The sequence below is a fragment of the Sminthopsis crassicaudata genome, chromosome X (assembly GCF_048593235.1).
Source record: "Sminthopsis crassicaudata isolate SCR6 chromosome X, ASM4859323v1, whole genome shotgun sequence".
Lineage (NCBI taxonomy): Eukaryota > Metazoa > Chordata > Mammalia > Dasyuromorphia > Dasyuridae > Sminthopsis > Sminthopsis crassicaudata.
In genome coordinates this window covers 82,635,445-82,651,766 of record NC_133623.1, presented here as the reverse complement: position 1 = coordinate 82,651,766, position 16,322 = coordinate 82,635,445, and the positions used below count along the sequence as shown (strand labels likewise).

Sequence of the window (16,322 nt, the reverse complement as noted above, 5' to 3'; positions counted from 1 at the left end):
CGCCGGCTGGCTTGAAGACTTGAGCCGGCCAGAATGTACCTCCTGAAGGGGACCTGCCCCCAAGCCCTGCAGGCTCCGGCTTCACAGCTGGAAGGGCCCTTGCTCCTGGTACAGAGGAGGCCCAGACGTGGGGAGTGGCTTCCCTGAGCACCAAGGTGGTGCTGGAGGCAGGCATGGGAACCCAGGTCTCTGATTCCAGCTGCAGCATCCCTGCTGCTCCACCACAGGGGTGCTGGGTCTGGGACCGGGGCCAGAAATGGCCCTGCCCTGGGCAAGTGGCCCTTCATCCCATTCTCCTCCCCTCAGGAGCGGATTGGTAATGGCAACGAGGGGGTGACCCTCCCCTTTCTTCCTGTCCCCACAGATATCCAAGCAGAGGAATGGGCCACTTTCCTGCACAACAGACAAAAGGTATCCCAACCGCCCCCGCTCGGCCCGTTTGCCAGACTGGGTCGGTGCTGGGAAGCTTCCTCTTCTCCCTTTGGACAGCACCGCTTCCTGCCTCACCCCCAAGCCCCCTGGCTACCTGGACTTCCCGGACTGATGCTGCCCCGGCCCAGGGTTGGGTGGGGGCAGAGCTCATGATCCTTGTGGAGTCACCCTAACTGGCAACCTTTAGGAAGGGATCATTCTCTTTCCTCTCCAGATCTTTACAGATTATCATGAAATCCAGAAGGAAATTTCTAATGAGACAGAGCGGATCACCGGGACTAATAAGGTGAGCACGGGTGGCCCCACCCCTGGTGGCCCCCCCCGGCCAGGTGCAGTGCAGCTGACCTTGACTCTCCTCCTGCAGGCCATCAGTCTTGCCCCCCTGTACCTGAAGATCTACTCCTCAAAAGTGCTCAATTTGACTCTGATTGACTTGCCTGGATTGACCAAGGTATGTTCACTCGGGGATCTCCTCAGTTCCCAGAGCTCGGAGGCTCCTCTGGCTGCTGATGGCTCAGTCTCCCATCTCTGCTGCCTTCCCCACTGGATCGGGGCCCAAGTCCGCCGACAGGGCAGCCATGTCCCCTTTCCCCCACATCCCCTCCACGTTCATCATGATCACTTCCGGGCATTTTAGCCCATCTGAGAAGTGGCAGTGGGCACCTCCGACTTGTCTCCATTTGCATTTCTCGGCTCACTAGGGATTTAGAGCATTTTTTCATACGACTGGGAATAGCTCAAATTCCTTTACCTGAACGTTGTCCACTTAGACCCTTGGATCACTTCTCAGCTGGGGAAGGGCGAGAATCTGGGTCAATTGGACTCACTTCTGTCTGTATTGGAGAAATGAGGCCTTTCTCAGAGACGCCGGCGGGAAAATGCTTTCCCCGCTTCTGCTTCCCTTCTACTCTTGGCTGTGTTGAATGTGGGGAGTCTTCCACATGTCCTCCTCCTCATTCCAGTGGTTTTCCTTTGTCGACAACCTTCTCCGTCTCCTGCATGTGCAGTGTTCATTGTCTGTTTGTCTGCATGCTGTCTTGCCCACTACACTGGGAGGTCCTTGAAGACACTGCCTCATGGCTTTTTCTGTTCCTAGCTTAGTCTCCTACCTGGCACATAGTAGGCACTTAAGAAGAATCTTCCTCCCTCCCTCCCTCCCTCCCTTCCTCCCTCCCTCCCTCCCTCCCTTCCTCCCTCCCTCCCTCCCTCCCTCACTTCTTTCCTTCCTTCCTTCCTTCCTCCCTTCCTTCATTCCTTCCTTCCATCCTTCCTTCCTTCCTCTCTTCTTTCCTTTCTCCCTTCCTTCCTTCTTTCTTCCTTCCTCCCTCCATCCCTTTTTCCCTCCCTCCCTCCCTCCCTCCCTCCCTCCCTTCCTTCCCATGGTAAGGCCATTGGGCTTGAATGACTTGCCTAGGGTGTCACTGCTACTTCAGGTCAGGTATCTGAGGCAGACTGGAACTCCGGTTCCCCTGACCCCACTGGACACCCAGCTGGCCCGCCCATGTTTGTTGGCTGATTGACTGGGGCCGAGATGCCAGAAGCCACAATAGTCCTTTTCTCCTCCCCTTCCTCCTTGGAGTGGTGTTAACAATGCCATCCCTGCTGGGCGTCCATCATGGCTTAATTCCTTTCTCTCTCCCTTCCCCCTCCCTGAGAAAGCTCCAGGAGGGAGGATTGTTCTGTTTGGGTCTGAGCTTAGGCATGACCTCTTGACCTTTCCCAGCTGCCCTTTACCTTGCCCTTGCCCATCCTCTTTGGCTGGTCATGGCTATCCCTGGGGCCTATCGGGGTTCCCAAGAGCAGCCGGGGCTTTTTGTGAGCTTTATCTCCTCCTGACAGGTTCCCGTGGGGGACCAACCCCCCGACATCGAGGTGCTGGTCAGAGACCTGAATCTGTCCTACCTCATTAAGCCCAGCTGCCTCATCCTGGCTGTCACTGCTGCCAACACAGACATGTCCACTTCGGAATCCTTGAAACTTGCCCGGGAGGTGGATCCTGATGGTACGGGGCTGCTGGGAGCACTTGTGTGGATACGGGGAGGAGGGCCGGCAGTGCTGGGGGGAGGCCGCCTGGCTGGGCCAGTAACTGCATGGCCTTGACTAAGGCATTGGCCTTATTTCCCTTAGACAACATGGTGTCTGGACTGGGTGGGCTACTTAGGCCTTCTTTCAGCTTTCTGATGGAAGGCCTGGCCCTGAGCCTGAAATTTTCCTTTGCCGGACATCAGTATCCTTACTAGGAAAGGACGCCAGGGGAGGGCGCCACTGCTTTTCCCCCTTTTAGGCCTGTTGACTCCTGTCTTTGGGGCCAAGAACTCTGCTCGCCCTCCCACTCCCTCACAAACCCTTTCCTGTGACCCTCCCCATCTGGCGTAGCCTCAGCCACGAATGTGAGGGCCACTTTGGGGTTCAGAGGAGTCCAGTTCTCCCCAGGCAGCTCGTGCATGGCACAGAGCGCCCCCTAAAAGCCACCCAAAATCACTAACTCTGCCTCCGGACCTTGGGCTGAAGCCGTTCTCGGCTCTTCCCCCTTCTTAGGACGCAGAACCTTGGCAGTGATCACTAAACTGGACCTCATGGATGCTGGGACAGATGCGATGGATGTGCTGATGGGCCGAGTCATCCCCGTGAAGCTGGGCATTATTGGGGTGGTGAATCGGTGAGTGGAGCTCTCTCGGTCGTCCCCCTGAAGCGGCGCCCGGCAGCAGGGAGGGGGGGAGGGGGAGACCGCACCCGGGAGAAGGGAGCACAGTGACATCGAAACCCACTGACTCACAAACAGGCAAGCTTCTGAGGCCTTTGGGGGTTTTGTGAGTTCACCAGTGAGGTGAATTCACTTCTTCTCCAAAGTCCAAAGCAGCGGAGTAATCTCTACAATGACAAGCAGAAGCAAAACCCGTAAAGGGACGGAGGCTAGGCTTGGAGCAGATGCACCCTTCTCCCTTATAAACATTTTACCATTGGCTTTGACTTGTACATCAGGGTCATTTTCCAATCCCAGATGAACCCTTCCTTGAAATGAGAAAGAGCTCATCAAAAAGCAACCCACATCTGAGCCAGAGCCTGGCATTCGGGGTTCCCCTTCTCCCAAGGGCCAGAGGCTTCTCTTCTCTGCGGCCAAGATCCGTCCTTGGAGCGGCTCCTCCTTTGGCTTGGCTCGCTTTCCTTTCGATGATTTTAGTCCCTTTTCGCTGTGCTTGCTTCACATATACCAGGCTTCCAGAGTTCTCTGGGTTCCTCCAATCCGCGGTCGTTCCACCCTCATTCACTAAAGGCCGCACCATGCCACGTCACTTTGTTCAGCCATTCTCCCATCTAGGACCACCTGTTTTCGTTGCCAGTTTTTTGTTGCTGGAAAAACTTGGTGACTTTGGAATAAGTGGTAGACCTCTATCGGGAGCGTACCCAAGCAGGGGATTGATGTCACAGCACATGAACAGTTCGTTAACGTTCCCCTTACAATTCTAGATGGCTTTCCAGAAAGGGCAAACCAGTGTGCAGCTGCACCAGCACTCTGTCGGCCTGCCTGCTTTCCCACAGTGCCTCTAGCTCCTCCTTTTTTCCTTTTCCCTTTTGGCCAGTTGGGCAAAGTTGTCCCACTTGCATTTCTCTCATTAGTCATTTTGAGCCATCTTTCACAAGGTTCTTGACTGTGAGTACATGAACTTTGCCCTCCCTCCAGGAGACTCCTAGGCCTCTTGCTGGCCTGGTTCCCCTTTCCTTTCTGTCTCCATAGTGGTCTAGCTACTTCCCTTTTGGCTACCATGAGCTGTTGCCTCCCCGGGACGGTTTTCCCGTTCGCTTGCTAAGGAATAGTGCAGTCTCCAGGCACTTTGCCCATGTCCCTGCCCGTGGAAGGGAGCACATCCTTGGAGCTTGATGAGAACAGACCAAAAGGGCCCTTCTAGACTACCTCCCTTCTTTTGGTCCCTCCATCACAGTGGAGGAAAGGCCATTAGTAGCTGGGTGCCGGTTGTGGGAAGCAGCATTGACCCAGAGGAGAAATGAAGCAACGTCCGTCCTTCCTTCTCTTGGCCCTGTGGGAGACCGTCTGTGCAGAACGTTGCACTTGTAGTCTGACGCCACAGCTTGAGTTTTCCTTTTTCAAAAGAAGGCTCATTGGTAGAGACGGTGTCATCTCTAAAAGGACATAACGTGACAAGAAAAGATGTCAAAAAAACGAGATTCTTTTTTTATTATGGCTTTTTATTTACAAGGTATATGCAGGGGTAATTTGTCAGCTTTGACAATTCCAAAACCTCTTCCAACTTTTCCCCTCTTTCCCCCCACCCCCTCACCCAGATGGCAGGCAGACCAATCAATAGATGTTAAATATGTTAAAGGATATGATAAATACATGTACACATGTCCATACATTTATTTTGCTGCACAAGAAGAAGTGGACTTTGAAACAATGTAAAGGAAATCAAAAATGCAGGCAGAGAAAAACAGAGGGATTGGAAATGCTATGTAGTGGTTCACACTCATTTCCCAGAGGTCTGTTACTGGGTGTAGCCGCTTCTATTCATTATTGAACAAATGGAACTGATTTGGATTCTCTCATCATTGAAGAGAGCCACGTCCAGTACAATTGATCATAAGGTAGTCTTATTGCTGAAGTGCATAATGATCTCCTGGTCCTGCTCATTTCACTCAGCAACAGTTGATTTAAGTCTCTCCAGGTCTCTCTGTATTCCTCCTGCTGGTCATTTCTTACAGAGCAATAATATTCCATAACATTCCCATACCACAGTTTATTCAGCCATTCTCCAGTTGATTTGCATCCACTCAGTTTCCAGTTCCTGGCCACTACAAAGAGGGCTGCCACAAACATTTTGGCACATAGAGGTCCTTTTCCTTCCTTTAAGATCTCTTTGGGATATAAGCCCAGTAGAAACACTGCTGGATCACATTATGCACAATTTGATAACTTTTTGAGCATAGTTCCAAATGGCTCTCCAGAATGGCTGGGTGTATTCACAATTCCACCAACAATGTATCAGTGTCCCAGTTTTCCCACATCCCCTCCAGCATTCATCATTATCTTTATTCTAGCCAATCTGACAGGTGTGTAATGATACCTCAGAGTTGTCTTAATTTGCATTTCTCTGATCAGTAGTGATTTGGAACACTCTTTCATATGAGTGGAAATAGTTTCAAATTCATGATCTCAGAATTGTCTGTTCATATCCTTTGAACATTTATCTGTTAGAGAATGGCTTGATTTCTTATAAATTGGAGTCAATTCTCTATATATTGTGGAAATGAGGCCTTTATCAGAACCTTTGACTGCAAAATGTTTTCCCAGTTTATTGTAAAACGGGATTCTTTTACAAATTCATTAATAGCTCCAGGAAAAGGCATCTTTCTAAGGAGGCATGTGTTGCATGGACGCATTAAGCTGTTATTTCCACACCTCCTCCCATTCCTCAGAATCTTGTTTCCATACTCTACTACTGACCTGCATAACCCCAGACTGAAACTTGATGCTTTTCACAGGAACCCACATGACCTCAAAACCAACAAGAGTATCTGTGAGGCGCTGTATGATGAGCAGGCCTTCTTGCAGAAGAAATACCCATCCCTGGCCAGCCAGAATGGAACACGCTTTCTTGCCAAGACACTCAACAGGTGCCTTGAGGGCGGTAGGGGCAGCCCGGGGGTCGTGCTGAAGAGTTCCCAGGAGTCACTTGGGCTTATGCTCCGTGCCTTAGGCTTTTCATGTACCACATCCGAGACTGCCTGCCTGAACTAAAGACACGTGTGAATGTGCTGACGGCCCAGTACCAGTCCGTGCTGCAAAGCTATGGGCAGCCTGTTCAAGACCACAATGCCACTCTCCTGCAGATCATCACCAAGTTTTCCACTGAATACTGCAGCACCATTGAAGGAACAGCAAAGAATATTGAGACCTCCGAACTGTGAGTTTCGGGAAGGGTTGGCTGTTGCTTGGGGGAGCGAGCAGAAGATACGAAGGGCCATGGGACGGGAAATTTCTTAGGATAATGCCCAGAGAGCTTGGCCAGTTATTTGGAGGTTGGGCAGCAGCTCGGGATAATATAAAGCAGTAGAAATTCACCTCGAGACTTCACAAAAAACGCCAAAGGGGATTATGAAGAGTTGGCCATGGGGAATGACTGAACCCAAAAGCTCCATGGGGGGGAAAGGATTGTTGGGGGGTTGAATTAAGGTTGTCAGACCCCTGTCCCCCAGTGCTTCTGGTCTTAGAAGGCTGCGGGGGCCACGCTTCCCTCCAAGGTCTAGGGGTCATTCTCCAAAAAGCCCAAGCAGCAGTTAGTGGGTGAACAAGGACTTTATTGTTAAGGGTTTACTAGGTGCCAGGCCCAGTGCTACAGGCTTAGTAAACCTGCAAACCACAAAGACGGGCAAGCTCAGAGGGCTCCTGTTCTGATTGGGGAGGGCAGGGAGGAGTCTAGACACAATCAGGCACTAAGAGGCAGAGAGAATAGACGTGAGGTACGCTGGAGAGCAAGGCCTTACTTAGCAGCTGTGAAGTGGGAGGATTGGCGCCCAGCCTGGAAGGAAGCGCGGGGAAGGTCGGCCACGAAGCTCCCTCTCACCTTGCCGGGATGGTATATGACGCTTGTTGTGGAGCTGTGAGCGCTCTGTGCGATTCTCTGTCCCGCAGCACACCACGGCTGCCCGTGGGGTTCTCTTGGCAAAGTTACAAAGGGCTGAACATTTCCTTCTCCAGGGGATTCAGACAAACTGAGGGAAATGCTCAGGGTCCCTCAGCCAGTAAGGGCCTGAGGTCAGATTTGAACTTGGGACCTCCTGACTCCAGGCCCAGCTCTCTGTCCACTGCAGCACCCCCTAGCTGCTTCCTGATGCTTCCTGGAGCCGGAGAAATGGGACCAGCTGGCAGATGGGAAATGGAAAGAGCTGGGAGATGGGAAAGGGGAAGAGCTGGAAGATGGGAAATGGGAAGAGCTGGGAGATGGGAAAGGGGAAGAGATGGGAGATGGGAAAGGGGAAGAGCTGGAAGATGGGAAAGGGGAAGAGCTGGGAGATGGGAGATGGGAAGAGCTGGGAGATGGGAAATGGGAAGAGATGGGAGATGGGAGATGGGAAGAGCTGGGAGATGGGAAATGGGAAGAGATGGGAGATGGGAGATGGGAAGAGCTGGGAGATGGGAAATGGAAAGAGTTGGGAGATGGGAGATGGGAAGAGATGGGAGATGGGAAGATCTGGGAAAGCTCCTTAAAGAGGAGCTAGGCACTGAGTTTTTGGGAAATAGGGAAAGTAAGGCCCAGCAAGGCAAACAGCTGGCTGGAGAAAGTTCACAGTGAGTGACTTGTACAAGGAAGGTGAGGGCGAGAACCTTGACCAGCCCTGCCTTGTGTGTGCTTTTTTCTGTTTCCCGGTTCTCTTCCTGTTTCTGTATCTGACTGGTCCGAGGAAGGGATGGGGAGGCTAGGGCTTGGGATCGGCCATGGGCCAGGCGCCTCCCTGATGCTTCACTTCTCATCCCCCCAGCTGTGGTGGTGCTCGCATTTGCTACATCTTTCACGAGATCTTCTGCCGGACTCTGAAATCCATCGATCCCCTGGCCGGACTCAGCGTCCTGGACATCTTGACCGCCATCCGAAATGCCACGGTAGCAGATGCCCCCTTCACAGCCTCCTTCCCCATTCCCATCCATTCCTCCCCGGTTTGCTGTTGTTTCTGACGGTCTGTCTCGCCATTTGGGAAAACGTCCCTTTGTCAGAAGGCCGTGGTCAGCCAAAGGTACCCAGGCCCACTTCTGGGAAGGGGTTTGAGGTTACACAGCTGGTCAGTGGCTGAGCAGGTGTAGAAGCCAAGGCCTCCTGCCCCTTGGCAGCAGCTCTGTTCCTCTGGCCAGACCCTCTCTGGGACGCGTCTCTGAGAAGAACCTTGACTGCTTGCATTGACTTGTTTGCAGCGGCTTTTCTGGGGAGCCGGCCCTGGGCCTTTGGGGGAGAGGGCAGAGAGGGGGAATTCCTGGGAACAGGCAGGAGGAGAGTGTCAGCCTGAGGATCAGGAGCCCCTGGAGCCGTGAATCAGCTGGTGTGAACCGTCCAGCACCGGTTATCTCCAAGCACGGCAGGCACTGTGCTAGGCCCGGGGAGAACGGGCAAGCGACCCCAGAGAAGCTCCAGTTCAAATCTTGGCATCATGTCTGTGGCCGTGGCCTTCACTGTGGACTTGCAGGCAGAATAACCCTGATAGAAGTCCTCGCGTTCATAGAAGGCTAGGACACGGGCAAAGCATGAGTGAGGGAGGGCAAGGGACCAGCAGGGAGAAAGATGAGTTTCAGTGGAGTGGGAGGAATGGGCGTTTCCCGGGAGACAAGAGGTGGTGATCATTGAAAGACCTTCGCCCAGGGCCTTGGCCTCCCAAGCTGAGGGTGAGCCCAGGGAGGGCAGGAGTCAAGCTGCACCACGGCCCTGCTTCTGCTGACCCCCCCGCCCCGCCCCCAATTTAAGCATGTAAGGATGCTGGAATCAGAAGCTGAAAAGGAGATGCTAAAGCCCCAGTAACCTCCCGCCTTCTTCCCATCTTGTTCCCTCACTGCTCTCCCTGGCAGAGAATGGGCCTGGAGAGCTCCCACTCACAGGTTGGGAGGGCCACGCCGGGGCTGGCCAGCTTCCTCCAGACCCAGGGTCCTGAAGCTGAGCCCGCCTGTGCTGCTTTCCCCCCCAGGGGCCTCGCCCAGCCCTCTTCATCCCGGAGGTCTCCTTTGAGCTGCTAGTAAAGAGACAGATTAAGAGGCTGGAGGAGCCGAGCCTCCGCTGCGTGGAGCTGGTGCATGAGGAGCTTCAGAGGGTCATCCAGCACTGCTCCACTTATAACACCCAGGTGAGGGGGCAGAGGAGAGGCAAGGGGAAGGGCCCAGAGCAGGAGCCAGTTCCCCGGCCTCTGCTGGGAGAAGGGGGCAGGGGCCTCGGGCTCGGTTGGGAGGGAGGCAGCAGCCTGCCTGCCACCTCCTGGGTCTCATGAGCTCGGCCCTTCTCAGGAGCTGCTGCGCTTTCCCAAGCTACACGAGGCCATCGTGGAGGTCGTGACCGCTCTCCTGAAAAAGAGGTTACCCATAACCAATGAAATGGTAAAACCCAAGGCGGTACTCTGGGAAACAGCTGCCCTCGGGGAAAATGACGCCCCCTGGGCCCGAGGGACACACTGAGCCCAGAACGTCCAGTCTGCCCAAGCTCGTAATAGCCCGGACAGGGCGTTGGCGGCAGTGCTAGCAGCCAGTTTAAGGCTTGGTCGGGAGAAGGAAGGGGAAGGGAGAAAGCAGGGCTAGGGAAGGGCACAGGCCGCTGTGGCACTTTAGCTAGGGGTTCAAGGGACAAAGAGCCAGCCGAGCCTCTGCCCAGCATCACTTCCAGGGTAAGCTCCACGGATGCTGGCAAATACGCCGTCCCCGGCAAATGGTCGACTGAAGACATACCCGGGAGGCCGTGCTGCTCTTGGGACAGCCTGTGGTCAGAGACTCACAGCAGGAGGGCGGGGCCTTGGGGGCGGAGGCCAAACAAGACAAGGACAGGATCCTGTTCAGTCCAGAGAGAAAGTGATGAGAGAATGACAGAGGGTTCGTGGGGGAACCCAGACTTCTCCGATTTGACTGTCGCTGCCCCTGGTCCAGGCAGGTGACGTGGCTCCCGCCTCTGTTCCCCCAACCCAACGAGCCAATAGAAAGAGGGGAGGGGGGGACGAGTGAGACGGGACAGCTCCTGCACCTTCATTGCCTTCTCTTGCAGGTTCACAACCTCATGGCCATTGAGCTAGCCTACATCAACACCAAGCACCCAGATTTGGTCGATATGGCTTTTGTGTCTCCGTCCATCAGCATTCCCAAGGTACTTGCGGGGGGGGATCGCCCAGCAGGCCCTTCCCGCCATCCCGGCGAAACGGGTGTCAGTGGCCATCCAGAGCGGCCTCGTGGCGGGCTAGGCCGAGGGCTGAAGTTGAAGTCAGAGGATCTGAGTTCAAGTGCGGGCTCTGGCCCCGTTTCCTCCTCTCAGATGGGGGGAATTGAACCCGATGCTTCTCTGAGCAAGGGCACCTCCAGGCTTCCCACTGTGTGAGCCTGTAAAGAGGGACCGGGCCCAAAGGCCGACTGGGACGGGGAGGTCGTCCTGCTGACCTGGCTCGGGTCGGTCGGGGCGCGGCTCGGTCACGGCATCCCCGAACGTGGAGACGCCGAGGAAGCTCCCGACCCCCTCCCTGGATCGCCCCTTTGCTCAGCACAGGAGCTTTTGCTGACATCCCCCTTCTGAGACTCAGCTGCTCGGCCTCCATGTAAATTGTGGTGTGGCCGGGCTTCCATTTAGAGACCAACTGAAAAACGGAGCGATTCCTCAGGGAAGGAAGAGGGATGGTGCAGTGCATGATGGGAAGCTGTGGATGTGTGATAGTGGTTGCAGGGGGTGCCGAACTCCGCTTGGGCTGGAACAGAGGCCACTTTGTGCTAGCGTCTAAAATCCATGATGCCCAATGGTCCCCGAGCTGCATTGTACCTCTCTGCCAGGTGATTCTGACTTGCAAAATGAGAGACAATGCTGCTGTGACCCCAGAGGACAGAGCTGGTAGCTCAAGGTTCCCCTCCTTTTGGGCACGTGAGGTGGACATCTTTCACGTCCCTGTCCCACCCACTGTTTTAGAAGTTTGCCAGGCTGCTGAAGTCAGGTTTCTGCACGCGCCTCACCCTGATGCGCCGGCACTCCAGGCGACGGGCACGCATATTGAATATTGCCACGTCCTGTCCTTTTCCCTCCCCTTCGTCCTGGCAGAGTGACGCCTACCAGGGCAATGGTCCTAGATGCTGGAAGAGCGAGGGGGACGCGGATGACAGTGTTCCCAAGGAAAGGGAGAACAGCAGATCACCGTCCCAGTTACACGTCTCCCCTGTCACCAGCCAGATACGTGCCATCAACTTCTTAGATGTGGTGAGTGGCATTTGTGTTCAGCGGGGATGGTGGCTTCGCTTCGGGGACTGGAAAGTTCTGTCTGGGCTTGACAGTAATTTCTACCACATGGGACGGCCTAACTCGGGGTCTCACACTAAGCCACTGCTGAGACCTAGGTCACTGGGATCCCTTTTCCCAGGAGTTGCTCAGCAAAGCGGGTCTGCCTCAGAAAGGACCCCAAGACAGTAGCACCAAAATCGAGCAGAGCGTTTTGCTAAAGTCTGGGCCCAAAAGGCTCCAGCCCCCTGATTTTGGGTCCCTCCTCTTTGCCTCTGATGTCCGTACTGTGCTCAGCTTCCCTTGGACTTGCCTCTGGTAGCCAGAAGCAGAGCCCTCTGCTCTTGGGCCTGCAGAGCGCACTGCTTGAGGGTGCCCGCCAAGTACCTGGTTCCTTTCTTGCGGGGGAGCACCACCGAGGGATGGGAGTCCTGAGGTGGAGGTCTGGGGGCCGGTTCAGCTTCCCGGCTCATCCCCTTCCGTGGGTCTCTTACTCATCGCTCACATAGACCTAGGGAGCCACCTGCCCGAATCCCAGCAATGGTAGTAGCCGGGATCCAAAGCCCCCCTCCAACGCACTGGCCTTGTTAGTACGCAGACTGAATTACCCAGGAAGCAATGCCCTCCTAGTACTCCTCAGGACAGACACCATGCTCAGTCTGTCCAAGAGGCTGCTGGTACGTTTTAGGGAGACGTTCCTAACCCTGGCCAGGGCGAGAGATTTGTTTGTAGACAAATCAAAACCGGCCAGGGTGCCGACCTTCTCAGTAGGCGCTGGGATTCTGGGGCCGGCCCTTTGTTGAGGTCATCCCATGGGGCTTTGGGCGTCCAGGAACAGCACTTTGAAGGGTCACCAGTGGGGACTGGCTTATAGGGAATCTCTTCCAGGGCCCAGACTCCCAGCTAGTGCTGTCAGTTACCTCTGGGAGAAAGCTTTCTCAGCCACGCGATATTCAAGTCCCCTCCACAGGGAGCATGGCGTCACGGGAGAAACTGCACTAGGCATGGGGAGGTTGGAGGACCGGAGCCAAAAGTGCCCTCGTCAGCTCTCTCACCCGGGCTCTGATGGGCGTGAGTCCGGCCGACTACGGGGCCCTCCTTCCAGAGGACTTACGGACGATACGCCACGGCCCTTCTTTCTGTCGGCAAATGACCTGACGGGGTCCCTGCCGTTCCCACGTGCATTGGTCCCTTTGGGGAAAGCGGTTTCAGGACAATGACGAGCACAGAAGCCAGACTGTAGAACTGAGAGTGAGAGGAAAGCACGTGCAGACACCAAGTGTCGAAGGCTTCCTGAAAGACTTTCCCAGAAAGGGGCAGGAGAGGTGCAGGGACGACGGCCTGTGGGGACGGATCAAGGGAAGGGCTTTCGCCAAGGGACATGTTGGAGTGATAGGGAAGCGGCCAGTAGGCAGGGAGAGAGTGGGTGATGGAGGAACCCGTCTGTGGGAGAAGACAGGACGGCAAGCGATGGGGTGACCTCTCACAGACAGAAGTTTGCCTTCCCAAGAGGGGCCACCGCTTCAGTGGGACAGAGCGGAGGAGATCGCCTCACATGGCGTCTGAGGGGCGAGAGAGAGGCAGCTGTCAGGGGGTGACGGTAGTTGTTCCGGGGAAGCAGCAGCCAAGGGTTCCAGAAGCTGAGAGCACAGGAAGAGGGCCATGGAGGTTCGAGGAAGGGGGAAAACATGTGCAGCAAAGGCTGCTTGGGCGAGTGGGGGAACGAGTCCTTGGGAAGATGGGAAAGCATTGCCTTGCTGTGGAGAGGGCCCACTTGAGATTCAGGAGGGTAAAGGTGAATGGACCCCGCCAGCAGGTGGTGTGGGTCTCTGGCTTCCTTCGGCCCCCTTTGAGTAGAAGCAAAGGCATGAGCTGAGGGAAGCGAGCACGCCAGGGCCACGGCTCGGCAGGGCAAGATCAGCGATCGGGGAAAGGGCCCGAGGCTCCTGAGGAGGGTGTGGACTTGAACCCCTTCACCAAAAGGCCCAGATGGGGAAGAGACCCAAGTTCAGCCTGCAGGGGTGATGAGTGGGGAGAGAACTGAGGGTCGGAGGGAGTGAAGATCACGGTAAGGCTCAAGGACATGGCGTGGGCTTCAGAGCAGGGGGGGGGTTGGAGTAACAACCAGATTGTGATCAATTAAGGCATTTCCGCGTGCCCGAGCATGGAAGTAGAACGTTTGCGTGGGATGGCAAGAGCTGCTCTAGGCTACGTGCAGCCCAGAGGTAAGGTGGGAAACGTGGAGGCTGAGATTGCAGAGAGCTGCAGTGTGCAGGGGAGTGGGACGGGAAGGTGGCTGAGGACCACGAGGCCACGAGAAGCCATTGTTCCGTCGCCCTTTGAAGGCAGCACGGAAGGTGGGAATGTGAAGGTGATCTCGCCAACCTAAACAGGAGGAAAGGTGCTGTGATGTTCGTGTGAACGGGGAGAAGAGGGGCAGGAAGAGCCCGAGGACTGTGCCAGGGTCCGGGCTGGAGGCCGTGAAGCCTGAACCCTGGGGCTGGTTGCCTTTTGAATGGGTGGGGGATGGGTGGAGAGAGGGAGGGAATCAGAAAGTTCACCCACAAAATACTGGTCCTAGGGGAGCACCTCCTGGCTGTCCCCTCAAACAAGGGGAGAGTCTTGTAGCTCAGGGCACGGAGCTGATACCGCTCCTCCAGAGAAGAGTGAGATTCAGCACAAGGAGGGGGCGGTTTGCACCAGAGCCCTCAGCACCTTGGGCCGCCTGTGGGACCCTGGTGCACAGATGCCCGGCCTCATTGTGCTGGAGGACGTGCTTCCTCTTATTGGCCCCCCGTTTTCCTCCTGTGTCCCCCCCAGCCCTTGCCTTCAACTTCTAGAAAGCTGAGTCGCAGAGAGCAACAAGACTGTGAGATAATCCACAGACTGATCCGATCCTACTTCCTTATTGTCCGGAAGAACATCCAGGACAGGTAGGGAGGAGTGTGCTGTGTATCTGCATGTGTATGTGTGCACAGACGTGTCTCTGTGTGTTCCTGTGTGCGTCTGCGCATCCGTGTGCACGTAACGGTTCCTCACCAGCTGCTCTCCTGACCCACAATCTGGGCGTGATTAATGGTGAGAAGGAATCAGGCATGGATAGATCTCTACCAGTTGATTCTCTAAAGCAAGTATGGCTGTGTTTGCATTTCCCTTCATGACATCCTTGTGAGAAAAACAAGGGGAGGAACGTCCAAACGGGAAACTGAGGCTCAGAGAAGGCCAATTGTCCACAGGGAGCCGGACGGGAACCCGGGTTACCTGCATCATCAGAACTCCCCGGGAAGGGGAAGTCTTTCTAGGTTTCCTGTGGGCCCCTTGCTCCCTGCTTTAGAGTCTGACCCCCCACCCTGTAAGACTTCCCAGCTAATGCCGGCCTGGTCTCTCTGTCTCCCGACTCAGTGTCCCTAAAACTGTCATGCACTTCCTGGTGAACTATGTCAAAGAGCACCTGCAGAGTGAACTGGTGGGACGGCTGTACAAGGCCCAGCTCCTGGATGTGCTGCTGACTGAGTCCAAAGACATGGCGCAACAGCGCAATGAGGCCGCTTCCATGCTCAAGGTATGGAGCTGCTGATCCTAGTGAGCCCTCTCCTTGCCCCCGCCCTTCCTTAGGGGACTGAGCGATGCTTCCTGGCACCCACAGTTTTCTTTTCTTTCTTAGGTCCTCCAGCAGGCCAACCAGACCATCTCAGAGATCCGAGAGACCCAGCTCTGGTGAATGGCACGCCCCGTGCCCGCTGCCCTGAGTCTGCCGTTGCCTTAGGGGTACAGCTGCCAGCTTAGGGTTTTGCCATCCTCACTCCAGACCCGGCTGTTTCTCTCCTACCTGTCTGTTCTGTGTATTTTCTTCATGATCCAGTTGAACAATTCTGAAAGAGATTATAACATGCAAACTCTCAGGAATATTATAGTGAAATTCCTGAGCTACCAGCTCAGAGAAAATGAGCCAGCAGCCCAAAACAAAAACAAAATCCCCAATCCAGATATCATAGCCCCACAGTCAGGATAATCCAAACCTAGGCCCGAAGGTCTACGGAACCATACTCACCTTTTGAGCCAGAAATACCGCTCCTCCGTCTGTTGGCCAAAAACATGCAAACCAGATCTCTGTACAGAAATGTTTATAGCGGCCCTTGATGGGGTGGCAAAGAATTAGAAATTGTCCATCAGCTGGGAAACTGCTGAACAAGTGCCTGGATCTCATTGTGTAACCATGTCAAATAGCTAGTTTTCTCAAACAAGAAGTGTGTGTGTGGGGGGGATATAATTTGGAACTCAAAATTTTAAAAAGAAGAATGTTAAAAAGTGTTTTTGCATGTAATGGGGGGGGGAAGCCAAAATATTAGAGGTTTTTTTTTTTTTTAATGATGCAAAGATTGTTCTAAAATGTGTAAATATGTTCTGAAGAAGCGACTTTCATTGCCTTCAAATTAAAGATGATTTAGGAAATGGTGCAGGCTGACTTTTTTTTTTTGATAAATAGTAAATTTAATTAAATTTATTATTCACATACTAGGTTGAGTTCTCCTTAAGTATTTTTTATTATTATTATAGCTTTTTATTTACAAGATATATGAATGTGTAATTTTACAACACTGACAACTGCCAAGCCGTTTGTTCCAATTTTTCCCCTCCTTCCCCTAACCCCCCTTCGCCAGGTGGCAGGTTGACCAATACATGTTACATATGTTAAAGTATAAATTAAATACGATATATGTATACATGTCCATACAGTTGTTTTGCTGTACAAAAAGAACTGGACTTTGAAATAGTGTACAGTTAGCCTGTGACGGAAATAAAAAACGCAGGTGGACAAAAATAGAGGGATTAGAATTCTATGTAGAGGTTCATAGTCATCTCCCAGAGTTCTTGCACTGTGCATAATTGTTTCAGTTCATTACTGCTCTATTGGAACTGATGTGGTTCATGTCATTGTTG

The 16,322-nt window shown here is 54.0% G+C and overlaps 1 protein-coding gene across 1 annotated transcript in view; it reads left to right on the top strand.

The window, feature by feature from the left end:
- LOC141548291 (dynamin-1-like protein) overlaps positions 1 to 15,833 on the top strand; it is a 17,218-nt gene extending 1,385 nt beyond the window's left edge. The window contains exons 4-18 of the mRNA XM_074277063.1: positions 365 to 411; positions 647 to 718; positions 797 to 883; positions 2,272 to 2,434; positions 2,971 to 3,091; positions 5,932 to 6,063; positions 6,147 to 6,353; positions 7,930 to 8,050; positions 9,118 to 9,273; positions 9,431 to 9,520; positions 10,176 to 10,274; positions 11,208 to 11,363; positions 14,202 to 14,314; positions 14,784 to 14,943; positions 15,046 to 15,833. Of these exons, the coding sequence (XP_074133164.1) occupies positions 365 to 411; positions 647 to 718; positions 797 to 883; positions 2,272 to 2,434; positions 2,971 to 3,091; positions 5,932 to 6,063; positions 6,147 to 6,353; positions 7,930 to 8,050; positions 9,118 to 9,273; positions 9,431 to 9,520; positions 10,176 to 10,274; positions 11,208 to 11,363; positions 14,202 to 14,314; positions 14,784 to 14,943; positions 15,046 to 15,102 (1,781 nt within the window). The 3' untranslated portion in view covers positions 15,103 to 15,833. The remainder of the gene's footprint in view (positions 1 to 364; positions 412 to 646; positions 719 to 796; positions 884 to 2,271; positions 2,435 to 2,970; positions 3,092 to 5,931; positions 6,064 to 6,146; positions 6,354 to 7,929; positions 8,051 to 9,117; positions 9,274 to 9,430; positions 9,521 to 10,175; positions 10,275 to 11,207; positions 11,364 to 14,201; positions 14,315 to 14,783; positions 14,944 to 15,045) is intronic.
- Positions 15,834 to 16,322: the final 489 nt, after the last annotated feature.